The sequence below is a fragment of the Procambarus clarkii genome, chromosome 60 (genome assembly GCF_040958095.1).
Source record: "Procambarus clarkii isolate CNS0578487 chromosome 60, FALCON_Pclarkii_2.0, whole genome shotgun sequence".
Classification (NCBI taxonomy): domain Eukaryota; kingdom Metazoa; phylum Arthropoda; class Malacostraca; order Decapoda; family Cambaridae; genus Procambarus; species Procambarus clarkii.
In genome coordinates, this window is record NC_091209.1 from 15290376 (window position 1) to 15316775 (window position 26400).

At 39.5% G+C, this 26400-nt stretch overlaps 2 protein-coding genes and 1 long non-coding RNA gene across 6 annotated transcripts in view; 1 reads left to right on the forward strand and 2 right to left on the reverse strand.

Annotated features, from left to right (window-relative positions):
• Positions 1-619: 619 nt before the first annotated feature.
• Positions 620-17882, reverse strand: LOC123766793 (exoskeleton protein RP43-like). Of its 2 annotated transcripts, XR_011223353.1 has the most exons (13): positions 17749-17882; positions 14984-15071; positions 13077-13284; positions 11976-12112; positions 9996-10274; positions 9244-9451; positions 4645-4781; positions 4091-4204; positions 3489-3696; positions 2230-2368; positions 1674-1810; positions 1594-1633; positions 620-1553 (listed from the first exon to the last, which is right to left on the reverse strand). XR_011223353.1 is itself a non-coding variant. In XM_045756182.2 (11 exons), the coding sequence occupies exons 1-11, from the start codon at positions 17836-17838 to the stop codon at positions 1793-1795; spliced, it is 1626 nt and encodes a 541-aa protein (XP_045612138.2). In that variant the 5' UTR covers positions 17839-17882; the 3' UTR covers positions 620-1792. The 2 variants fall into 2 exon arrangements, 1 of the variants encoding a protein (XP_045612138.2); XM_045756182.2 differs by having other exon boundaries at positions 620-1810.
• On the forward strand, positions 5381-26329 carry LOC123766795 (uncharacterized). Of its 3 annotated transcripts, none has more exons than XR_006773870.2 (6): positions 5381-5592; positions 11951-12119; positions 17764-17967; positions 19792-19994; positions 22497-22568; positions 26002-26329. It is a non-coding gene; the product is annotated as an uncharacterized lncRNA (long non-coding RNA). The 3 variants fall into 3 exon arrangements; XR_011223355.1 differs by lacking the exon at positions 17764-17967 and adding an exon at positions 13900-13933 and having other exon boundaries at positions 5382-5592; XR_011223354.1 differs by lacking the exon at positions 17764-17967 and having other exon boundaries at positions 5384-5592.
• The window catches only part of LOC123766792 (general transcription factor 3C polypeptide 1), a 39779-nt gene continuing 36036 nt past the window's right edge, over positions 22658-26400 (reverse strand). The window contains 2 exon segments of the mRNA XM_045756179.2: positions 22658-23140; positions 25902-26188. Of these exon segments, the coding sequence (XP_045612135.2) occupies positions 23013-23140; positions 25902-26188 (415 nt within the window). The 3' untranslated portion in view covers positions 22658-23012.

Genomic DNA, 26400 nt, shown 5'->3' on the forward strand with positions numbered 1-26400 from the left:
TTTTTTCCTTCAACTGATTTGATTGTGTTCACCTGGCAATAAAATAGGTACCCAGGCAACTGTTGTGGGTTGCATCCTGGGGAAGGTAAATAGTTGACCTACAGGGACACCTGGATTAGCCTACCTTACCTTGAGGTTACCTTGAGGTGCTTCCGGGGCAAGAAGCCTGCCTAAGTACAGGCTTCTTGGTAGCAAGTAGTAGGAATTCCAGAACCTGAAATTACTACCACTTACTGTCCGTACTACTCATTAAACTTACCATAGTTATCACCATTACAATTTTGGGGTAGTATTAAGGGGGATATCACGTAACCCTTGGAGTAGATTCTCTCTCTCGGCCCTGGCAGGTTGTTCTAACATGACACTAGAACTGTATGGTGCCTTGAGGGCCTTTAAAACTGTCTCATAATGAGTAGTTGAGGGACAAGCACTAGACTATCTCTCTGACTTGTAATCTTTTGTGATGTAAGCATCAAGCTGCAGTGTGTGACTTAGCTTAAAATATTCATTACATTTAAAATTTCTCAAGATTTAACTTAGTATAGTACTTATACTTCAATAACTGTGAATATACTTATACTTCAATAACTGTGAATAAGAGTAAATAAAAAAATGTAGATTAATGCAAATAATATTTAATGTTCAAATAAAATACAATAACTTTTAATATACTGTAGAAAAAACTTGGTACTGTTGTACATCCTGTTCAGCAGATTTTTTGTTGTTATGGGGAGCACAGAGCCCTCTACTCTGCTGGAATGGATGCTTGTGATTGGTCAATCCAGGTCACAGTGTAGGCTCATCTGCTAGAGTGCTGTTGAAGTAACTGCTTTAACCCCATATGGGCAGCCATGATATTTTATTATTTATTGTAGATTTTTGTTTAATAGCTATGTTAAGCTCAGCTTGTGACAGTCCCAAATTTATTGGGACCATCTCAACGCTCTCACATGTACTCTCTAGAAAAGGAGACAAGAGAGGTATCACGACATATACATTATATAAATGGAAGATTCTGAAGGCCAGGTCCCAATTTTGCACCGTAACAACATACTGGAGCGATATATTAGGAAGTAATATGTATAATAGCAAGAATAGACCTGGTGAAGAGTAGCAGTGCTATACCTTGAGGTTACCTTGAGGTTACCTTGAGGTGCTTCCGGGGCTTAGCGTCCCCGCGGCCCGGCCACAATGAGAGAATTCTGTATGAAATCAGAAGTTCATGGGTATATATATTACCATCTAGTAATATTTCTAGCAATAAGAAATATTGCTAGAACAAAAGCAAATTAAACATGCTTGTGCAAGAAGTGATAGACCAACCAGGTTGTAGTGGATATGTGGGCTTGACAAGCCCCTCTAAGGAACAGTCTGTTGGAACAAGTTTTCATAAGTTAAGCCTCTGCCATATTGCTACATTTAGTTAATCCTTAGATGTATTTAATTCGGTTACAGTCAAGCTATTGAGAGTCTCAGAACAATTGTTATGGCTGAGCTACTGAGTAATGACAGATTGCTCTTGTTGATGATGGGCTGCTGCTGTTGATGATGGCCTGCTCTTGTTGATGATAGGCTGCTCTTGTTGATGATAGCCTGCTCTTGTTGATGATGGCCTGCTGCTGTTGATGATGGCCTGCTCTTGTTGATGATGGGCTGCTGCTGTTGATGATGGCCTGCTCTTGTTGATGATGGCCTGCTGCTGTTGATGATGGCCTGCTCTTGATGATGGGCTGCTGCTGTTGATGATGGCCCGCTCTTGTTGATGATGGCCCGCTCTTGTTGATGAACTACTTCATGCAGGGATCATAATCTGGAACATAATTGACATATTAGTCACCCCATCCTCCTAATATAACAGTACTTATAGCAACTATTTGGTCAAATGTACCAATATGTACTGTTGGACAAAAAGTTCATGTTTTGTACAATTAATTTTACAATCTGACAAAAAAACTAAAAGCAAACTTAAACATTCCTTGGCCTAGTATAAAACATATATGCACTATTAGGCCCCAGGTAGCATGTATTAGCCTAAGGAATGCTTGAACTGCTTAGGTTACGTTCTAAAGTTACTTTTCCAATTTTCTAATACAAAACTAGAACTTTTATGAGGCCCAAGAGTACACATTACTACGTTCGACCAAATATATTAGCTCAGTATCTCAATGTATGCATTCACAAGCTCAGTGTCTCGATGTATGCATTCACAAATAAAAATGTATACATTACGCTGTCAATTGGACTGGGAATGCTGTCATAGAGGAGGGTGAAGCCCTGGCCGGTGACGTAACCATCGCTATGGAACCTGATCACTGCCGCGTTGGACGACATGATCAAGGGAGGAGGTAGACCACCTCCACAGTACTTCCTGTTGGGTAAGGTAAGGTAAGGAACGCGCTCAGCTATTATGACCCTATACCACTTGGGAGGAATATGTGGACAGACCAAGAGCAGGGATGTGACACGAACTGGGTTATGAGGGCAGACTATGAGCAGGGATGTGACACGAACTGGGTTATGAGAGCAGACTATGAGCAGGGATGTGACACGAACTGGGTTATGAGAGCAGACTATGAGCAGGGATGTGACACGAACTGGGTTATGAGAGCAGACTATGAGCAGGGATGTGACCTGCCTCCCTCTCTTGTTCACCAGGTGGGGCGGGGCTTAGTCACGAGATAGGGCGGGGCTTAGTCCCCAGGTGGGGAGGGGCGAGGCTTTGTCACCAGGTAGGGCGGGGTTTAGTCCGGTGGGGCGGGGCTTAAGCTTCCCCCGCCTGGAAGGAAGTTCCTTCTTCCTTCCCCGGTGCATTTCCTTCCGGGAGAAAGCGACCGCCGGACCACCATTGTGCTACTTCACTGCTTATCTGTTGTCTTCAGGGCTTAACTTGCCCCATTTTCTTGCATACATCCAATCTCCCCCTATTTTAACGGCCCGTAAGCTTCCCCAATCATTATTCACATAAGTGGTTAGATAGTAGCCAACGTTCACCGACACACTACGGCAAATTTGCGCCTGATTCTTCCTCTGTTATTCGACCCGTCCTCCTAAGGTCCCCAACGTCAAGAAACTGTCGCACTATGGTGCCCTTATCCTAACCAACCACAGGACCCAAAATAGAAAACGGGACAGTATGTCAACGTCGCGAGTCGCTACCATTTCTAGTACAATTTTTGGCCTTCGGTAAGTATGCGTCGCTCTATTAGGAGGATAGCTTGTTAACGCTGGCAGTTAATCCTTTCCCACGTGACTTAGAAATTTTTTTCACATCCTGTGTATTGAACACATAATTTGTTACCTGTAAAAAAATTTAGAACATTACTTCAACTACATGTGAACATTTCCTAACCTTAACCATTAATACTGAATTTATTTATATTTTAAAACAAAAAATATTGAATGTCCCAATCTTGTCTTTCGCTCGACCTCATAAATATTTTCTCTAAATTCAACTACATAGTAAACAGTATTCAAGAAATATTACTTACCCTCTAATCTTTGAGCTAACATTAGAAATTTCCAGGACTTCAACATAGTCATAACTGCAAGAGACACCTTGCTCGAGGTCAAAGGTCAACCAGGCTATGCGTATGACGGTGCCAGGAGGAGTACGAAGCCTCCACTCACACTCTTGATAGTTCCAATACTGCTCGCTGGCCGACCCAACACTGATGCTGGCCCTCGGAGAGGACAACTCTGTTAAGGGTCATAACACAGTCATGTACATGACTACAGATCACGGAACTATTAAATTAACCAAAATTTACCTGAGGGCCACTGTGTCTCTAGTGGCCTCAATGAGAGCAGGAAGCCAGCGGCTTGACAAGGGTCCCCCCAGATTGTGGAAAATATTATAAGACTTTCAAGGCAACAAACAGCAGGCTTGGTCTTAGCTCAGGTCAAGGAAGGTCTTGGGTAATATTGCCCTAATATTAAGGTCAGCAGGTACTGAATACAGTGTGGCCGTAATATGAAGGTAGTGCGGCCGTAATAAAAGACGGGCGTTATTGCAAGTGGTTGAAGTTAAGTCATCATACCCAATATTAAGTGTAATATAATGTAAGAATAAAACGGACAAATATAGATATACCGTTCATAGGCTGGCAGTATGGAGGTGACGGGTTGGGGTTGACCCAGGCAGACGATGTGGTCGTGGGCCGGGTCGTCCAGGTCGGTGTGGTCGTGGGCCGGGTCGTCCAGGTGGCTGTGAAGGACTCATATTAAACATGAAATCACTTCATGATTCAATACCAAATACTATGATAACAGATACGGTAAATATAAAATATTATATCAAATATAGTTATAATGCATAAAACTAGTTCGTCTGTGAGAAGAACATCTATATATACAGTATATATATATATTGTTTGCAGAAAATGCACTAGAGAGGCTCACAAATTAGTACTATTTGCATAGCGTTTCCACTACCTGTCCTCAGGGCAGGGTTGTGTCGCGGCTCGGATCATCACCCAAATCAAACTAATTAGCAATGCTGAAATACAGTGTATACCCTAATTTACCTATTTAAAATACCGAATTGCAAATGTACCTTAATACTGATAGACTACCAGTATCTGCTATCTGTGACTATTTAGATCATTGCTAATTGCAGGCTATATATAGAAGGGAAAAGTGTATTACAGGTATCGGTGCGGGCACTGGTGTAGAGGAGAGAGAAGCCTCTCTTGGTGACACTTCCGTCCGTCCTGAAGGTGAGGGTCACACGGCTGCTGGTGGAGGTGAAGGCTGGGGGCAGGACACTCCCGCAGTACACCAGGCTGCAGGGAGCCACACTCTCACATAACATTTATAAATAAACCAATGAATAGTAAAGTAATAACCGCAGTGAAACATAATAATACAGTACCTGCAAATCTATGGAACTGAACACGGCAGCATTGCACCGTGAATTCGAACGTATCTGGTAAATAATTATGAATAACGATTACAGTAATACTGACTTCAACGAAATGGTATTTTTAAAGACACTTGTGTATTCAAATCTATATACCAAGGCCTATAAAAGGCCTTGGTATATAGATTTGGTATCTTGGTATCAGCGAAGTACAACCTATCCTCAGACCAAGTCTATTCCATTCAGAGGTCAATCCCAAAGACGCAGTCATCAATTATACCTAGAACTTTAATATATATTAATACTAATATAGAAATGAGAACGCTAAAATTAATGGATGCGTCTTTGGGGACTGCCTGCGGCAGTCTATATCTATACTATATCCAGCAAATATAATTTTGTCCTGAACACAATTAAAGATCAAATGTATATATAATACATCGAAAAAAAGGGTTAATGATTGATTTTCCATAAATAGGAAAGAAAACCCTCCGGCCACCACCGTTTTCTTTCACACTCGTTGTTGTAGCTCTTTAGGAATGTAAGCGAGCCAAACACTCAATTTTGACACCGAGTTTTACCCCGAGAACGGACTCTTGGTTCAACCTTGACGGCGAGCGGACGTCTGAACACCGGATCCGCATTAGGACCGCCAGTAAAAGAACACGATGAAGACTCCCGATTCAACCTTGACGCCAAGTGGACATCAGGAGCCCTGGGCCACCGGCTGACAGGTCTCTCGTTGCCCTTCTGTCTTGCATTCATCTTCATGGCATGCATTCCATGCTAGGTGCCCTTGCCGCCTTGGGTCACAGGGAAATTAATAGATTTTATTTATTCCAGTTTTCTAATTGGTTCTTTGGGCTACTTGCAGGCTATACTTGCTGGTGTCTGGCACCGACATGGTCTAGAACAGCATTTCTCAGGTTCAGATTTCAACTGACCGGGGAAGTTTTGTCTTTGCTGATTAATTGAGAACAATTAAGCACAAAAATTAATCAAATACATTTGCATATGATTAGAATTAGCCTGTTTATCACTATCTCTTTATGGAATCACTAGTTACCTTGGGGTTCCAGAGAACCCTGGTTGAGGAAAGCTGGCCTAGAAGTACAAGAAGTAGGTGGGTGTTGGTGGTGGTCTGGTGTGCCCACAGGGTGTGGTGGACCTGCTGTTATTGCAGGCACCTGCTCCGCTGGAGGTCACGGGAAGATGTTGAATTTTGCCCAATTGGGTTTAGGGTTCTAGTGAGGGCCTAAGTCCGGGGATGCTAAGCCCCGGAAGCACCTCAAGGTAACCTCAAGGTCAAGGTAAGGGCCCTTCGTAATTTAGACGTTTGGCAACCCAGAGTTACAAGGTGCCTGATGTATTACAGCCCTTCCTCCTGTTTTAGTATTAGGTACTTACAGGAAAGATGACGACAATAGTACATATACTGTACTGATGTACAATATAATTAGAAAGTTAAAATCAGTGCTATTGAATTTGGACAAACCAGAAAACTATTTTCTACCTATGTTGCAAAGACAAACTAAACTAACCTAACCTTCCTAGGCATAATACATGCTATCTGAGGCCTAGTATAGCACATGTGTGCTATACTAGGCCTAGGAATATTTAAGTTTTTAGCTTCATTTTTTATATTCTATAAAGTGAATAGTAGAAAATTCTACTAATTGCTTAATACATCAATGTTTGTACTTTGGAGCACGTAGTTACAAAAATACTATCTAAACAAGAGAATGGGTTGTGCATTATCATCTGGGGTCACTGGGTGTCAATAGTCTTTCAGTTGGTTCTCAGTGTGGGGTGGGTGCTGGCACATTCCTCCCCAGGTGGTGTCACGATGTCGCCAAGCATCTGTATTAAACTGTGTTTATCTGGCATAAAGCACAGTAGCTTTTTTGCTAACAGGTGACAAACATCCTCTGGGATTCGCATTTTTTCCCCAGCTCTGAAATGATTGGGTACTTAGCTGCCCTTAACCAATAACAATTATTTCAGCTTTGTAGTGGGAGAGACAACACCACCAGACATGAAATTCATTGACACACTTTGCACTTCATTGGACACATCTGCCTTCCTAAGAGGTTGTAAGGAATTAGACCTCCTTTAACATTTTCCGAATCCAGATATTCAGGTGCAGCCAATCCTTGGATAGTCATCACCCCTAAATCAAAGAAACATATTTCTTGTTTTGGCATGTGCATTTAGATGCCTTCTGTGGTGATTTTGGTTGGTGGAATTGTGGTAGGTGTGGTTGACATGTTGGTTGGGGCAGACATGTTGTTTGTGAGGGAATTGTAAAATTAGTGCTGTAGTGCATTGGTAGATTTGTCTAATCCCGGTATTATATAATTTTTAGTGGTAAGAAAAAATTTAGTGAATTCTTACAAGACAGGTTCATGTAACAGTCTTTATGCAATGGGGATTGACCAATAATATTAATAAATCGATTGAAAAATCTAATTTTGTTCTATACTTCAAGGGTGTTACTGCTGAAAGTATGAAGGCAGGCAAATGGAGATCATGTCAAGTGATGCCATGGTAATTTCATTAGAAATTATGGTAATTTCATTAGAAATTATATTGAATTTTTTTTTAAAGAATGGAGTACAGTATAACGTAAAATCTGCCAGGGTTGATTCTGTTGTCCAACGGAGTATAACTAAAAATATACTAGGGTTGATTCAAGTGGCCAGTTTGCATAACAAAATGCTATTCTTCTATGTACTGTAAATATTCAAGAGAATTTGTTCATACTATAGTATAGTGATCACATAAGAACTGCATATCTAAATTGGGCTTAACAATGGCAAGATATAGATGAAGAATAACATTTGATGTCGTATTGCTAACACTTATTGATATGAATCCCAGTATCACAAGAAGATGAGAATTAAGGAGCACCACAGCAAGCCTATTGATTCATACGTCTTGTATAGATTTATGTAAATTTACCTGAGAGCCACTACCTCTAGTGGCCTCGATGAGGACAGGAAACCAATGACTTGTCAAAGGCACTCCACCCCCCCCCCCCCATTTGTGCTGATAATTTTATCAAGCTGAATTTTAAAATTCAACAGTTTTGGCATTTATGGTTTGGGCAGGCAGGCAGTTCCAAGGTTTATAACCCTATTGGTGGAAAAAGCATCTCTTGTTTTCTGTCCTGCAGTGTGGCTTGAACTTGAAACTGTTGCGCCTTGCTCGTGTTACATCTGACCTTTTGAAGATGCAGTCTAGATCAATATCCTAAATTTATTATTTATTTTAGGTTTTGATGAGATCAACCCTGTCATATCTGGTTTGCAGTGTTGTTAGCTTATCCCTGTGGCTTTCAACCATTTTTGGTAAGAGAATCAACTTAGTTCAGGAATGGTTTTTGTTGCCCAATGTTGAACTTTTCCTAAAGCAAATAGGGCTTTCTGAAGATGAGGTCTCCATGCCTTAATACAATAATCCAAGTAGGGGCACACCCCCATCCCTCTCATACATCCCCAGGGCTGTATTTAGGCACAAACTGAAGAAGTTTCAGCTAGGAACTTCACAATCTGAAAGGGCCTCTTAAAATTCTTTTAAATTTATACAGTATATGAAGAGATTTTTCATGACTCTGTTTAGGAAAACAAGGAAAATGTTATAAACTGTCTGATTTCTTATATTTCTTTAGTGTACGTATCTTATGTTAGGTATGAACTGATTAATTTTTTTTATCAGTGTTAATCATGTTATAATTTAAATTATTTTTCTGGCAATTGTGAGTTTAAAATGAGTATTTTACTCATAGGACTTTACAGGGTTGTTCAACTCACTGGGAACACATTTCTAGTATTATTTTTCTTTAAATAAATGTCTTAGAACTGTTATTAAAGGCAAAGTTTTAAAGTTCTAAAGGAGAAATGTCCCCCCCCCCTCCCCATCCTGCATAGATTTGTTATGCATCATGGCAGCAGTCTTGCTAAGTTCGTTTGTTACACAACCTTATTCTCTGTTAACAATTGTCAAATAGGGTCTCTTCAGCTTCCCATAGCTTATGGGAAGCTTGTCCCACCTTGTCTAAATCTGGCCCTGAATATCCCTAACCATTCTATTCTTGAAACCTGTTAAACTGTTTTCCTCACTGTTAGCTGGCAACCCATTCCACACAACCACACCCATTATTTCCAAACCAGTACTTCTTTATATTCCTTCTACAGCAAAACCTCTCCACCCTGTCCCAAAAGTTATGGGTTCTGACCTGTTACAACAGTTTAAGAACTTGAGAGATTTGTATCAAATTTGTGTGTGCTAATTGTTCAATAATGCTTTAAAATACAATGTACTGTACATGAAAGTATAATAACTAATCACCAGTACTCATTAATAAAAAATCAAATTGATCCTACCGTCGTATCACTTCACCAGAGGCAGACAAGTCTTGTACTTGAACATAATCATAATGGCAGGAGCTTGAATTTTCAAGATCAAAGACGACCCAAGTGATGTTGACAGTGCTACCAGGCTGTACATTGATGTACCACGTGCAGTTCAGAAAATTTTGGTAGTCTGCTACGCCTGACCACACTCTGATTATCCCCGAGTTGTCTGTTAGCCCTGTCAGGAAACATTATATATATATATGAGGTGTATGAATCAATACTTGGAATAGCACAAATACTGTAACAAGTCTGGCAAGATAATGAATGGTTATAAGTTGATTTAATTTGCGTATTATTTTTAGTCCCTACTGAAAGCTTTTCTTGACATGGTGGTGACATAAAATAATCTTTCACAATAACTACACACTCCAAGTGTATTGGGCATCTCCTTACTGGAAACATTTGTTAGGAGTGTGAAGCAGTTATGCAATTTATACTTTGATGAGCAGACATAACATAAATGGATGAAGATTACTTCAATGCTTTGGCAGCATTTGTAGACTCTGCAAGATAGCTCAGAGAATGCTTAATCATGTTATGAAAACATTACATTATTACATAATACAACAATTACTGTAGTCATATTTAAGAGCAACATTCAAGCTGAATAAAGTATAAATTGCAATTTTAAATAAGATGAAAGAAAATAAAGATGCAAGCAAATACTGATATTAAAAAATATTATACTGTACCAGAACATTAATATTGTTTAAACATACATTGTGATCTATCACAAGACAAGCCACTGGAGGTAGAGCGGGTTGTGGTGGTGCGGCGGGTTGTGGTGGTAGGGCGGGCTGTGGTGCGGCGGGTTGTGGTGGTAGGGCGGGCTGTGGTGCGGTGGGTTGTGGTGGTAGGGCGGGCTGTGGTGCGGTGGGTTGTGGTGGTAGGGGGGGCTGTGGTGCGGCGGGTTGTGGTGGTAGGGCGGGCTGTAGTCGTGGTGAGGAGGGTTGTAGTTGGATTTAGGCGTGTCGTTGGTATCACACTGGTTGAGGTACCTGTGAAATGGTTATGATGTAATACAGTAGCAGAAATAAACAATTGTGAACAACAAGATCTATGAGCAAGCAGTGAATAGTCATCAGTAGAGGGGTTGTAAGATACAAATGAGTGAGTTTACAGAAAATGCTGAATATGCAGCAGGAGAAATGTCAAACAATGTACCCATGTTTTCCCGAGCTGGAAAATTAGCAAATTGTGACAACCATTTCTAGGTCTTTCAGTTACCATTTTAATTGATTAGCCCTACAGGAGTACAACCCATCCTCCTGTTTAGATAGTACTGTGACGATTGTCAAGTCACGAATTCATACTTGGCTTTTAGATAGTAGTATACTGACTAGTAAGGAATTAATAAAAACATATGAAGCTAAAAAACAAACTTAAATATTCTTAGGCTTAGTATAGCACACACATGTACTATTAGGCCTCAGATATCATGTATTAGGCCTAGGAAGGTTAGGTAAGGTTGTTGTTTGTTTGCAATGTCAAAATTAATAATAATTTTGACGGACAGGAAGACTGTATTTTTATATATATTTTATGCATACATACACATACAGTACTTTAGGCTTGTATCGAGGTTCCCTTAAGGTTGAACTACTGACCCTCCCCAGGATACAACACTACATCAGATTTCTAATGCCTGGGTACCTATTTACTGCTGGATGAACAAAGGCATTAGGTGAAAGGAAATGTGTCAAACTATTTTTGTTCTGCCAATCCTGGGAATTGAACCCACAATCCCCTGAAAGTGAGTCAAGAACGAAGCCAACTGTACAAAAGAGACCCTGCAATGCATCAAGCATGGTAAAAGCAAGAGAACTAAAGTTGGTGGTAGTAAATAACCCATTACACATGATATTAAATGCCGTTGATAATGTTTTGGTCCATCCTGGACCCTTAACAAGCATGATATCAGCTTGATAAGGTTCCAGGGCAGTCAGTCACTTTCATGTCAGTCCGTGTATGGGTTGGATTATGTGTTTCAGCAACGTTACTGTGACTTATTTTCTGCTGAGTGGCGGTAGTCATATACAGTCCACCAGCATACAGCAGAAAGCCTGGAGAAGAGCATGATGACATCACTGATGTTTTCTCAAACCTACCTCCAGGAGGTTACATGATCAGGTACCAATTAGTAACTTCCTTACTCCACAAAACATAGTTTTAAAATGTTGAAGTTTAAATTGCATGAACACCACTAAAAAAAAAAAAGGCAAGTCTATGAGAGCTTTGCTTTGCCATAGCTTGTTTGGAGAATTATCAGTTCTGTGGCCATGATCCTAACCTTATAAACATGTTTTTGCCTTCAGATTATTTTCATCACTCTGTGTTGAAAATTTCCCCAGTGACATTGTCTTTAATAAATGTAGTTTCAATGCTTGAGTACAATAGTGAAGGTTGGGGATTCAAAGGTGGCTTATAAAGCTACTTGGTTATAAAACATTACCCAACCACTTAGACTGGTCAGTAGAGCGACGGCCTCGCTTCTTGCAAGGTCGGCGTTCAATCCTCAATGGACCAAGTGGTTGGGCACCGTTTCTTCACTTCCTCATTAGCTCCTTGTTCTCATATCCCTTCAAAATGTTAGTTATACTGTACAGGCTTAGAACTTTCTCCTGATATTGTAATTAAATTTGCTTTCTTTGACATATTATTAATTTCATTACAGGTTAGGCATAAATCAAGAAGATTACCATTTCTAGTTGACACACCATTGTAGAGGAGAGAGAAGCCTTGTCTGGTTACAGATGAATCGGTCTTGAATTTCACCAGAACTTGATTGCTGGATGACGTGAAGGCTGGTGGAAGAGTTGTTCCACAGTACTTGAAGCTATCAGGTGATACACAGACATTATACAATTATTTTACTTTAGTCAGCAAACATTGCATGATTAATAAATGCTTTAAAACTGATGAGAGGTCTCTTAAGAGTAAATACTGTACAGGTATTTCTAAATGTATCTGATGGCATGTTGTCTCCAGAAATTGTCTTCAAAAGAGTTGTCTCTTTGTAGATTCTTTCTAGGATATTTGATACCTTGAAGCATTGACAATTTGAAGGAATATTTGGAAAAAATTTCCCAATAAACTGGTTGATTTGCAATCATGTGGGTGTAGTAGTAATGTGCTGAAGAATCGTGTGAATGAAGTAGTTACTACTTGTTGGAGAATGATGAATGACATGACCAACATGTGCCAGTTAAACATGAAGGTAGAAACAGGGGAGACAACACCTATTAGTAGAGGAAGGGCTACCTGCTCACATCCCACAGTTTCCATGTACCTGTACTAACACAATGGAATTTGAGTATAATAATATAATATTTTATTTATTATTTATTTATTAAATAAAAAAAATTGTGCAGGTGTACATACATAGGATACATGAACAGTGGAGAATAAGAAATAGTAAAATGCATAAAGCCACTAATGCAAAAAATGTTTTGGCCATAACATAACATAATTAGGAGAATAATGAGTATTCTAGAGGTATCCTCGAAGTCATTTCTGGCAGGTTTGAGTATTCTTCAGTGCTTCCTTTACACCAATATGAACTGACAGTAAGATCTGAAAAATTCCCTGTTTCAGTAGTGTGAAATCGTGACCTATACTTGGTGTATATTGTCCAGTTCATGGGAATAGCAGGAGCTAGTCTGAGGAGGGGGGGGGGGAGGAACAGTTCTTTGCTCAGAAATGAGCTTTTTATCTACTTGCAAAGATTTAAGAAAACAAACTTGAGATATACAATATAATAACCTCACATTGACTCAGACTTGGATGCAAATTCAACATACCTTTGTAACATTTGTCCAGATTCATTCAGATTCTGTATTTGAACATAATCAAAGCTGCAGTTGGGTGAAGATTCCAGATCAATGGAAATCCAGGTTATATTCACAATCTTGCCAGGACTTAAGAGGATCTGCCACTCACAGTTTAGACCATTTTGATAGTTGGTAGTGGCTGACCCTACACTGATGTTACCAGAGTCTGCTCTCAACACTGTCAGAATGTTGGGAAAGACTATGTATTAACTAAAGGTAAGATGATCAATATTTAGGATAGCACTAATGAGGTTATCACAAATACTGTCAAAGGTCAAGCAAGAGTATGATAATGTACTGACTTCACCTAATGTACAGATCTAGATGTGCTTGTAGAGTTGAACATTATCTTCCTAACCCCATATTCCTATGCTCTGATCAGTAATGGCAATGGTTTTTCATTCCTAATTTTTGTTGTTGTACTTCCTAATGAAGTTGCTTACTAAGATCGCCTTGATAACCTCTTCTTGTGGCAAATTCCACCGGCTCTCAATTCTTACACTAAAGAAATGTTTTCCGACATGTTTCCGGCTCTTATGTGCCTCCAACTTCCACCCGTGTTCCCGTGGTCCTGCTGTTTCTCATTTTGAACATTGCCTCTTTGTCTACTGTCAGTTCCCTTCAATATCTTGTACATTTTTGTCATATTTCTTCATGTTTATTTTCTTCTAACTGCGGGGAGTTTGAATTCTCTCAGCCTCTTAATGTTACTGACCCCCCTCAGGTGTGCATAAAATCTTTGTTGCATACAGTACATCTGAATTTTCTCTAACATAAGTTTGTGCCTTTTCAGATGGTGACTACAAGCCAGGGCTGAATATGTAATGGTTTGTCTTTCAAAGATTGTATATAATATTCTGAAGTTCCTCTTTATCTAAGCACTTGAAGGCTATTTAGTTTACAATTTCACATATGCTGCTGATATCCTTTTTATTAAAGTCTTCCTTAAGTGCCAGGTTCAGAGTTCCTGTATATGTACTTCCAGACCTTGCTCTTTTTCCTCTTACAGGAAGTTGTCTCACTTTTAACCTGTAATATTCTTCAAATTTTCTCCTGCCCCGATCCTCGTTATTTTGCATATTTTTGGGTTGAGGCCTAACAGCTTTCGAGTATCCAGGTCTCGCAGTACAGTAGTCTCTCACTCGGTTTCACTTTTAACTTCTCATCATTTTTGCATTATTTGCAAACTGGGATATAAATGGTTCTTTTTCCTCTGCCTGCTTATTATTTATATACATAAAAAATAAAATCTGCCTAATTACTGATCCTTGTGGGGCCCCCCCCCAACTTTCGACTCTCACCACTGCAATTTCTCCAAGTATGCCTTCATTCATCCCGGCACTACCTTGAGGTTACCTTGAGGTGCTTCCTGGGCTTAGTGTCCCCGCGGCCCGGTCGTCGACCAGGCCTCCTGGTTGCCGGACTGATCAACCAGGCTGTTGGATGCGGCTGCTCGCAGCCTGACGTATGAGTCACAGCCTGGTTGATCACTAGGACAGGTTCAGAGCGGTTTACAGCTATTACTGTGTAACATTAACCAAGACAGGTCACAGGCACTATAAATAGCAACTTTCTTGACAGTGCTATTGTTTGTGTTCCCGAGAGTTAAGATTAGTATTCAATAATTGAAGTGCCATGTGGGGGGGGGGGCCAAGGATCTTGTGTAAGTCGACTGGAACAATAGAATGTAAAACCACTCCATATTTATTTTTAATAAGATACTAAGAGTTCATTTTCATATCAACATTAGATACCCACATTTTTAGAATGAAATTTTGCTCTCAAAAATATGTATACAAAAATATGTGAGCATTCGGTATTGTCTTATACACAAGAAACAAATTTCCATTTTTTGTTAATGTTTTATAGTGCATTACCTTGAGAAAAACATGAAGCTGTTGCCTGTCGCATGAAGACAGAATCCTGGTCTTTGAGAACCTTCGGGTCTTCCACAGTGTCAGCTAGCTGTTGTTGAAAAAGTTTTAAAGTGATTGATATTATTAGTAAAAATTGCTATTAATACACTAAGTACTGTATGCATACGGCAAATAACTGGTAATACTTGTGCCATCCTGCCTTGAGTACTGCTTAATGCTCACTCCCTCAGAGCAGGCAAGATTGCTGAAATAGAGGGAATACAAAGAACATATACGGCACGCATAGACAAGATAAAGCACCCACACTCTTGGGATTGTCTCAAAGCTCTGAAAATGTACCTTTACAAAGGAGACAAGAAAGTTAGCAAATTATACATGCTTTACTTGTAAAATATTGGAGGGTCAGGTCCCTAATTTGCACAGTAAAATAACAACATACTGGAGTGAACGATATGGAAGGCAATACAGAATAGAGCCGGTGAACAGTTGAGGTGTCATAGTCACAATCAGTGAACACTGAACATCAGAAGTCCACAGTTGTTCAGTATCCTCCCAAAAAGTATAAGAAATATTGCCGGAACAAAATTGAAAGTCTTCAAAAAAGAGCTGGATAGTTTTCTGCAAGAAGTGCCGGACCAACCGGGCTGTAGTAGATATGTGGGCCTGCAGGCAGCTCCAAGCAACAGCTTATTGGACCAAGCTGTCACAGGTCGAGCCTGGCCTCAGGCCGGGCTTGGAGAGTAGCACTCGCTGAACCCAATCCAGGTATACTTTAGGTGCTGTATACCGTAGGTTCACTGCTGTTGATGATGTACACATCAATTATTTATTAAGGTTAAGCACTTCAATCTTGCCAATAATTAGATGGGTGACCATGAAGTCAGCTTCACACCTTTAATAATAGGGGATTACTGAACCCTGTCCTTATGCTTACTGAATCTCGATGTTAATACAGTAATAGCAACCAAAGCATCAAAATTCTAGTGTTTTGCTGAAATTTAATTAACACTTTCGCGCCCCTGGCAGTAGGCTGGCACATTATCCCAAGTGCGCCGTTCGTTTCGGCCGACTGCGCGTCAACACTAAAATGTTTATAATCTTTTTGGTCTGCTCACCTTAATTTTCGATGTATGTATTTAAATTTGGTATCAATGTGTTCGCCAGAGAATGCTCTAGAGGAATATATACCTAAATTTTCACCAAACCCGACATGAGAACCACACCAAATAAGAAACTATGGCGGTCGTTAGCGGTGAGCGTCAAACCGCGCTGAAATGTTTACGATCTTTTTATGTTTGTCAACCACATAATTGTTGTTCTTCGTTAATTTTTGTATCATTATGACCGCAATAAAATTCCCTACACGGACATATGAATGTAAACAATAAATAATGGTCGCGCCCACCCGCAAGAACATGGAAAGTTGCCAAAGGGTTACCCCCTCCCGCACGCCCTGCTGCACATGCACTACTGAAAAGTTTTTACTCTGCTCATATTCTGACCCTCTTTTTCGATGTACGTGTTTTATTTTGGTATCACTGTGTAGCCAATGAAATGTTCTATAGGAACATATGTATAACATTTCACCAAAGCTAACGTTACGCCGGCACCAAATAAAGAACTGCGTCGTTTGTTACCCGTTCACACTAAACACCGCCCACATGTTTCTACTCTGTTCATGTTTATCAAGTCAATACTTGTTGCATATGTTTTTTTGTATCAATGTGATCGCAATAAAATTGCCTACACAGACATATCCATAAAAGTTATACTACATGGGCGCGCCTCACCCGCAAAGGCCCCCAAAGACGTCGAGGCCTCACCCGCCAGAACACACCCGTTTCCACACCCGCTACACCCAATACACCCGACAAACAAATATATTTTTCCAATCGAAGTTTTTGTGCAGGTGGTGGAGGCCAAAACAGTTCCAGAGCATTATGTGACAGTACTGGGTAAACAGGATGATTAAACAGCTCACAGTAACCTTGAGGGGGTTACAGTGAGGTGTTTTCGAGGCTTGGCATCCTCGCGGCCCGGTCGTCGACTAGGCCTCCTCGTTACTGGACTGGTCAACCAGGCTGTTGGATGTGGTTGCTCGCAACCTGACGTATGAATCACAGCCTGGTTGATCTTTTCTATCCTTTGGAGGTGCTTATCGAATTCTCTCTTGAACACTGTGAGGGGTCGGCCAGTTATGCCCCTTATGTGTAGTGGAAGTGTGTTGAACAGTCTCGGGCCTCTGATGTTGATAGTTCTCTCTCAGAGTACCTATTGCATCGCTGCTCCTCAACGGGGGTATTCTGCACATCTTGCCATGCCTTCTGGTTTCATGTGATGTTATTTCTGTGTGCAGGTTTAGGACCAGCCCCTTCTACTATTTGCCATGTGCAAATTATTACGTATATCTCTCGTCTGCGTTCAAAAGAATACAGATTTAGGCATTTTAGTCAGTCCCAATAGTTTAAATGTTTTACCGAGTGGATTCTAGCAGTAAAGGATCTCTGCACGCTCTCCAGGTCAGCAATTTCCCCAGCTTTGAAAGGGGCTGTCATTGTGCAGCAGTATTTCACTCTAGAGAGCACTAGCGTCTTGAAGAGTGCTCTCTTGCACGCTTGCGTTTTGAAGAGAGCTCTCTTGCGCGCTTGCGTTTTGAAGAGTACTCCCTTACGTCTTGCGTCTTACCATAGGTGTAACTCTCATCCTGTAACTACAATTAGGTAATTATCACTTGGGTAATATACAGGCATTTATAACAAACATACCTTTAATTTATTCAGGAAGGAGGCAGTGATGGGGCTAGTCACCAGCAGGAAGGGCAAGAGGTGCACAAAGAGACCACCAGAATTACACATGATGGTGTGAATGCTAATACACAAAGTTTGGCGAGAGAGATGACTACTGAACACTTTGAGTGAGCATCAAAGTCTGACTCCTCCACCACCAGTTCATGCTTTTTATCGACTACGTACTGAGAAGGAAGGGTAGGGGCTGGCAAATCGTAAATTGTAATTTATGAGAGGCACGAGTGCAATAACTTGGTCATTTATATAATTGGTACACATGTGGCAAATGGCTTCCTTCAGGTTCATTAGAAATTGAAGACATAACAAACAAAATTTACATCAAATTTAGGAAAAAATTCTTATATACACTAAAGTTTAATAATAGTCCTTTTAATGAGGTATGTTAGTCCAGTATTTTTTCATTTAGAGTCAAAGGGTTCATTAGTGTTATCAGAAGAAAATTTGGAATATGGCTGCAATAAAGATATTTCGCATCAATAGTGTATTTACAGTTCAATAACCCTGAGTAAAACTATTCGTCATTATGCCTCAATGTTGACAACACTTGAATAAACAGTGAATGAAGTACTCAGATGGGCATGTTAAGTTTGTTCACTGCAGAGAGCAAGCCTTTAACTAGAGAAACAATTATGGGTAAATAGAGGCATTGAATAGGATGTTCACTCAGTTTGGTATTTGCAGTGAGTAAAAATTAAGCACTAAAGCAGTAATTATTAGTCTTTTTATATGGTATTTGAGTAATTATCCATCTCGCCATATGTCTCTGTACGGTACCAGATTAAATTACTGTACTGTACTTTAGATTATTTGTAAAAATAGATAGAGTTGTTGTATTGCAAACTTTACATGAGCATTGATATTTAGTGATTGTAATAATGTTTATGAGGCCATTTGGTATGCACAGCATTTTGTCAATACATGTACAGTACTTAGACATAATAAATAAGATTCTATTATAATGATAGAAAACAAGAGTATAAGAAATAGGAGTCTATATATGAAGGATCTATAAGATGTAGGTGTTTCTATATGGAGAAGGTCTTTTTGGCATTGAGTGGGGTGCATCTCTTGATCCAAGCCCTCTTCCTCCTGTATCTGCTTAACTTATTTTTAAAGCTAGCTATCTCATTTGCCTCTATGATGTTGGCTGGTAACCTATTCCATTCCTCTACCACTCTGTTGCCAAAGCAATACTGTACTTAACCATATCCTTCCTGAATCTGAACTACTTCAGCTTATAGTAATTGTTACGAGTTCTGAACTTGGCTTAATAGTCTAGGGACCTTTCTCTTATCTTCCCTGATGATCCCCTTCATTCACTTGAAGATCTCAATCATGCCTCCATTCACTCTATGCTCTCCTCGGGATGCAGGCTGAGTTTCCTTAACCACACCTTGTATGACAGGTCCCAAATACCAGGTCTCAGTCTGGTCATCCCACTTTGGATTATTTTGAGGGAATCAATGCTACATATCCTTCCCGACTTGGTGCCTTCTTTTGATAATTACTTACTTGAGGGAATCGATGTCTACTCTGTAATGTGATGATCAGAAACAGACAGTTTAGTCAGAGTGGGGCCTCACCAGGGCAGTCTTACATTGCTGCCTAGGTTTTGGGTATCTGCTGATCATGACTCCCAAATCGCTTTCACAATTCATTTTGCCCAAATCTGCATTGTTCATTCAGTAGATGATTCTTTTATAATTTCTTTAATTTTCCAGATTTAAGACTTGAAATTTATCAGTGTTGCACTGCACAGCTGCCACTTTTATACCCTGTTTTGCAATGTGATAACTTTCTGGAGTTTCAGTGTCCTTGTTCAACTTTACTAATCACCTCAGTTTTGTCACCCACAAATTTGTTGATATTACTATTCACCTCAACATCTAGGTTATTGATATTTATTATGAACAATAAAAGCCTCAAAACAGTTACTTGCCATTTCTCTACTTCAATTTTATCCTATTGATGCTAACTCTTTGCTTCCTATCCTTCATCCAGGCTCTGATCCAATTGAGAACATTCTCTCCAATTCCAAGTGCCTCAACTTTCCTGGTCAGCCTCTCGTGGGGTAGTGTGAGTGGTCAAGAAAGACATCACAATTGTTACTGCTGTTGACTGCCTTGAATATGCTTCTATGCCAGGATTGCAGATTTGCAAGACAAGATTACCTTCACAAGAAACCATGTGGAGTTGTCAATCAGGTCCTGTGTTATAAAACTTTTTTTATGTACAGTATACACAATTATAACCTCAAATAATTTTGCCACTGTTGGCTTTAAGCTAATTGTGTGATAGTTCATTAAAAAGGGATGTCCTCTTTCTTGAATATTGGGACTTTGTTAATTGCCTTTCATGTAGTAGAAACTATTCTTGTATTGATTTATTTAATACTAGATGGGGGTCTCTGATGGATGTGTGTGTGTGTATATATACTATTTGTGTCTAGAGAATTGAGCTATTGGCTCTTGTATCCTGCCTTTCTAACCAATCTATTTTTCCTCTATTATATGTACTACATATATTTCTAACACATGGACAGGCGCACACACACACACATACACATACACATCCCCAAGAAGCAGCCTGTAGCAGCTGTCTAACTCCGGGGTACTTGTTTACTGCTAGTAAAAAATGGCATAAAATTAAAAATTTTAATAAAAAAAAAATCACAATTGGCCAAAAAATAGACCAATTGCAAATTCATTTGTTGAGCATTGACAAATAAGTCACATAAACTTGTACGAACAGAAACAACAAGATCAGGGCTGTCATGAATAGTAGATTACATTTTAGTATTTAGCATATTAGGGCATTATCAAATCTAACAGATTGGTTTTGTTTGACTTAAGGCCTACCACTTTGCGGAGGGTTATTAAGGCCGCCACTAAAAACTTATTAATCACCCGGCAATATACTTAAAATGAGATACACACGGTTAGTGCTTATAAAGAGGCAAAATGGAGGAAAGGTTTGGTCTAGTAGGATGAAGTCAGGTGAAGGTGGGAGCAGTGGGATGGCCAGGTGATCCCTGCCGGCTGCAACTGGTGAAGGTGGGAGAAGGTGAAGTGTGAATGTGGTGTGTAATAGAGAGGGGGAGGGAGGTGGTGGGCACATGTCTGTTAATTTATATAGGCGTTTCTGCCATACCAGAGGTCGATGCGTGAAGGGACCACGATGAGCCAGTTGTGTCAGAAGTTGCACGAAGTAAGAGGTTTCTTTATGTTAGCAATGAAGGTCTACTAGATTTGCTTTGAAATATTTCATCACAAAAACACTTTGCTTAATTTTGCAAATAGCATGGAATAAGGAATACTGAATTTAGCTATGTCTACTCTTTCCACTGTTCTCAATCAACACCTAAACCAAAATTTTGTGTACTTCATTGCTTAGTAGATTTTAAAACTGGAGATTTACTTTCATACACTAAAGTAGGCTTAATATGACCCACAAGCTCACTTTGCAAACTCTTATTGTTGCCACTAAAAGTTACTCAGTGGGCATTATATGCCTACATGTCACCCTTATATCCTTCCCACCTCAGTGACTGCCACCTACTGTACCTCCTTTACTGTTGACTACTTTGACCTCAGTAGGCACTATGTCTGCCTCTCAGCAAGTCTGTGATATCTAAATATGTCCTTCACAACGTCTCGGCGATTTCTTAGGAAAACACGTTCTGCAGTATTTTTAAGTTATTAATCATTTCAAGTATTAAAGTTATTAGAAGTTTTAGTAAATCAGGTAAGTTTTCTAGTAAGTCAAAACACAAGTAACTTTGCTCTCCATGTCCTAGCTGTTGCACTCCAACAACTTGTGTTCTACTTTTTATGTCTTTGATTTATGTAGTCTGCCTTTCCATATAACAAAGAATATCCTTAAATAGCCCAACCCACATGAAAAGATGTTTCATCTGGGATGGACCGAAGTGTTGTCTCATTTCACTTCATTTCATGTGCGAGCAAGTCGAGTTACTTATTTTCAGCAATGTTATTAAGACTGATACTCTGCATAGAAAATTATTATTTACTTTCATCAGCATTGTATTTTATTGTCTTGGTAAGAATTAAACCTTTGTGACTTTCCATATAAATACTGTTTGTGCAAACATGGGTAATGTAACAAGCCGGTTCCTGTATTAATAAGAATACAGTATAACTTTCCCCGTTTTAGTTTGGGCTGAGGTTGGGGAGTAACTTGCCCAGAGCACCTTTGCATACAACTCACTCATGACAAATTATTAAGAAAATAACTTTTACATTCTTTGTTCACACAACATATAAAAACATTAGTAGGCTGCCACTGTACAAGAATAATTTTAATTTTTTAAATTTTTGCCTATATGTACTTCACAAAAATTATTTATATTTACTGTACTTTTAACAAGCTGTCATGTAAAGTATTTCATTAACGAGTGGATTGGAATGCATCATGAGTTAAATACAAAAAGCAAATTTTGTAATTAATGATTTATTCTTCCTTTTTACTGTATATTTTTAAAATCAAAGTACAGTGCTTGAAATTATTCAGTTCTGGAGGAGTGAATTATGTTGTATACATACCATCCTAGCAGCAATGATTTTTATATTTGTGTATACAGTACTCCAAACCTTATCATTCCATGTAGTCTAATAATTTTTAATGAATTACCCTGAAGCTTAGTAAGCATTGTTATTACCACTAATGGATATGTAAATTGATTTCAGGTTGAAAATCAAGGTTACCTTGTATTGCCACACTCCAACTGAACTCCCTTCAATGGAAGTCCTGATGCAAAGGTAAGAGTTATGATCTGATTATACAGTATCTCAATTGTTTACATGTCTGGTTAATTGACAGTTGCAGATAATTGAAAGAAGAGTCAACACTATTTTGGTTGTTTTTATTATAAAGTAGTTGTTCCACATGGTTTTTGGTACTGCAGTAAAAGGACACACAAGTGTGTTCTGCTATTTGTGCTAATAAAATCAGTCAAGAACTCAATAATTCACTATAAATGCCTCTGCTACAGATCATAATAGCATACATCACTAATAAAATTTTAACTAGTGATTTTTCTGCAACAAACATAGATTATATAGTAGTAGCAATCCAGTGTCTTTTCATAAGTTTTCTAACCATTTGAATATAACATATAAACCTAATAACATAATTTAGAATGGCAATGTAAAAGCGAGGTACTGTACAACTTTGTGTTATAGCACGACGTATTATGATCATCGTCATCTGTCTCCCGACAGAAAATCTTGGGAATACTTCTTATCTCCGATGAACACAGACAACTTCAGAACAGCATCCACAGTTGGCTCGTACAATAACTCGTCGTCACAATCGTGGACTTCAGCTTGCACTTTGAAATGAAAGATATGCAAGACTTAATCCCAGCTAATGAATGCATCATTATAATTCACTTTAATATCACAAATATTGTATACAAAAGTATAGGCTGTCCTGCTCGAGAAAGTGTGTACTTGAGGCATAAATGAATGATAGGCATGTGGGTGAAATATGAGAGATGGAGTTAGTATTGGGTACATGACATCAGGGGTTTCCCTGGAGGCACACAGCTAATAGACTCATTGGGCTCCGGGCATTCATAGTGAATGGTTATGTTGCACGTGCTGCTCTGGCACATCACCGTCTGTTGTTGCAGTTAAGAGTTGTGTTGGTATTATTACATTGTTGTTATGATACCCACTAAAGAACTAAGGAAAGAAATCATTGCTCAGACATTGCTTTAAAGGAGTGAGGCCACCAAATTCATGTAATAAATTAATTGCTGAATGTGTAGCCCAGTCAGCATGAAGTATTGATTGCATTTCCGAGGGGAAAACAGTGCTATTACAGACACATTGGTCTGGTTATCCCAGGAAGATGTTTTCAAGATCTGTTTACATTCTAAAATGTTCATTAGAGAGTACTCTCCATGTTACAGCAAGGTAAACCTTGAAATCTTCCTGGGATGACCAAACTGATGTTTCTGCGGTGGTGTGTCATCACTCGTTTCCCTTTGGAAACGCGACCTTCGTGTTGTTGGAATTATGTCATGTCAACACTTGACAATTCCAACGACACGAAGGTCGCGTTTCCAAGGGGAAACGAGTGATGACACACGATCGCAGAAACGTCAGTTTGGTCATCCCAGGAAGACTTCAAGGTCTACCTTGCTGTAATATGGAGAGTACTCTCTAATGAACATTTTTAGAATGTAAACAGATCTTGAAAACATCTTCCAGGGATAACCAGACCAATGTGTCTGTGATAGCACTGTTTTCCCCTCGGAAATGCAATCAATACCTCATGCTGACTGGGCTACACATTCAGCAATTAATTTATTACATGAATTTGGTGGCCTCACTCCTTTAAAGCAATATCTGAGCAATGATTTCTTTGCTTAGTTCTTTAGTGGGTGTCATAACAACAATGTAATAATACCAACATGACTCTTGACTGCAACAACAGATGGTGATGTGCCAGAGCAGCACATGCAACATAACCATTCACTATGAATGCCTAGAGCCCAATGAGTCTATTAGCTGTGTGCCTCCAGGAAGACAGGGCTCAGAAGGGTCATCACTGTTTTTCAACTCTCTCGTCCCCTTCAACATCTCCTCCTCATTCTGCCTCTGGCTTCCGCCCTCATTCTCTGGTATACAGCATAAGGCAAGGGTCCTGGGATTGCCCCCCCCCCCCCCCATTCCAAGCATTACCCCTCTAGGAGATGGGCTCTGAATGGTTTAAGCTGTGTAGACAAGACCTTGTCGGCATTTCATTAATAAGTAGTTTGGGTGAACAGTACAAGCTTGGCTTACCATAACAAGTTGTCAACATGCCTGCCAACACTTATATATACCTCCCTCGGTTACAGAGTTATTGGGCATTAGGATATGATGAAAATGAGAGGTTGTGATAGAGCAGACATATACCACCTCACCTGGAGTTCTGAAGCCATGGTCTTATAACAAAGTGCTGCGCCTTTTATGTCATAGCTCTTGAATATATACAGTATTAACACCTTTGCTAAAGGCTAGAAACATTGTCTAGCTTAGGGTAATATTATCAATAGCTTATTAGATCAAAATTTAGCTTAAGTGTTGTCCCATTATGTATCTGTCAGTCCTTCCCCTGTCTTGTGATTGAGTACGTTAAGCTGGCTACACCTGGACATACTTATTGGCCTCAATGGAACATCTAATTCACATTTACCGATTTTAGAATTTTTATGTTGGTATTCAGATATACCGAGAGTTTCTATACCACTGTATTTGATGTCCAGGCAGACCAATGGTAATTGATTAGCTTCCATGGTTGTAGTTAGTGACAGATAATGTGTTTTTATCTTCTATATACACTTATCTGTCACTAATTACAACCATGGAAGCTAATCAATTACCATTGGTCTGCCTGGACATCAAATACAGTGGTATAGAAACTCTCGGTATATCTGAATACCAACATAAAAATTCTAAAATCGGTAAATGTGAATTAGATGTTCCATTGAGGCCAATAAGTATGTCCAGGTGTAGCCAGCTTAACGTACTCAATCACAAGACAGGGGAAGGACTGACAGATACATAATGGGACAACACTTAAGCTAAATTTTGATCTAATAAGCTATTGATAATATTACCCTAAGCTAGACAATGTTTCTAGCCTTTAGCAAAGGTGTTAATACTGTATATATTCAAGAGCTATGACATAAAAGGCGCAGCACTTTGTTATAAGACCATGGCTTCAGAACTCCAGGTGAGGTGGTATATGTCTGCTCTATCACAACCTCTCATTTTCATCATATCTTAATGCCCAATAACTCTGTAACCGAGGGAGGTATATATAAGTGTTGGCAGGCATGTTGACGACTTGTTATGGTAAGCCAAGCTTGTACTGTTCACCCAAACTACTTAGTAATGAAATGCTGACAAGGTCTTGTCTACACAGCTTAAACCATTCAGTGCCTATCTCCTAGAGGGGTAATGCTTGGAATGGGGGGGGGGGGGCAATCCCAGGACCCTCGCCTTATGCTGTACACTTTTAATGTCATCTATGTAAATAAGCCATTTCCTGAATATAGCAAAAATAATAATAAAATACAGAATACTCTTTAATCTTACCTAAAATATAATCAACATTTTCTGAGAACAGGGAAGGTTTATGTGAGTGAATGAGGTGTTCCCTCACAATGCATTGTAACTGAACCAACGTGTCCAACAGATCGTGGGTGTGCGCTGGCTGCAAGGCTGGAGAAAAGCGACAGACAATATCTCTTCCGCTAATCCCTGGACGCTCCATGACCAGGCTGAGAACAGCCCCCAACATGCGATCTAAAACTCGTCTATTGAGAGTTCCATTTAGACGAACCCACGGTCTTACTGCCACACTGATTTCCTCATAGTCTGTGCTAGAGATAAAGAGAAAAATTTTGTTAATGCCTTAGTCAAGCCCAAAATATATACTGTAATTATATATATATTTTTATCATAAAGCTTTGTACTTTTGCTAGATAAATAAATGAGTTGGTAGCTTCCATCTCAAATACTCATTCAATGTATCCTTAATTAATATGTCTACTGGTCATCTTGTCTTTCTTTATATGATTACTGTGTAGGTCTG

Excerpts from the sequence above, each read along its gene's own strand:
- LOC123766793 (XM_045756182.2), bottom strand. The coding sequence starts at position 17,838 with ATGTGTAATTCTGGTGGTCTCTTTGTGCACCTCTTGCCCTTCCTGCTG. Across the intron at positions 4,205-4,644 it reads CAGTGCCCGCACCGATACCT|CCACCTGGACGACCCGGCCC; the intron begins GTAATACACTTT and ends AGTCCTTCACAG. Across the intron at positions 2,369-3,488 it reads GTTAGCTCAAAGATTAGAGG|GAAGTACTGTGGAGGTGGTC; the intron begins GTAAGTAATATT and ends CTTACCCAACAG.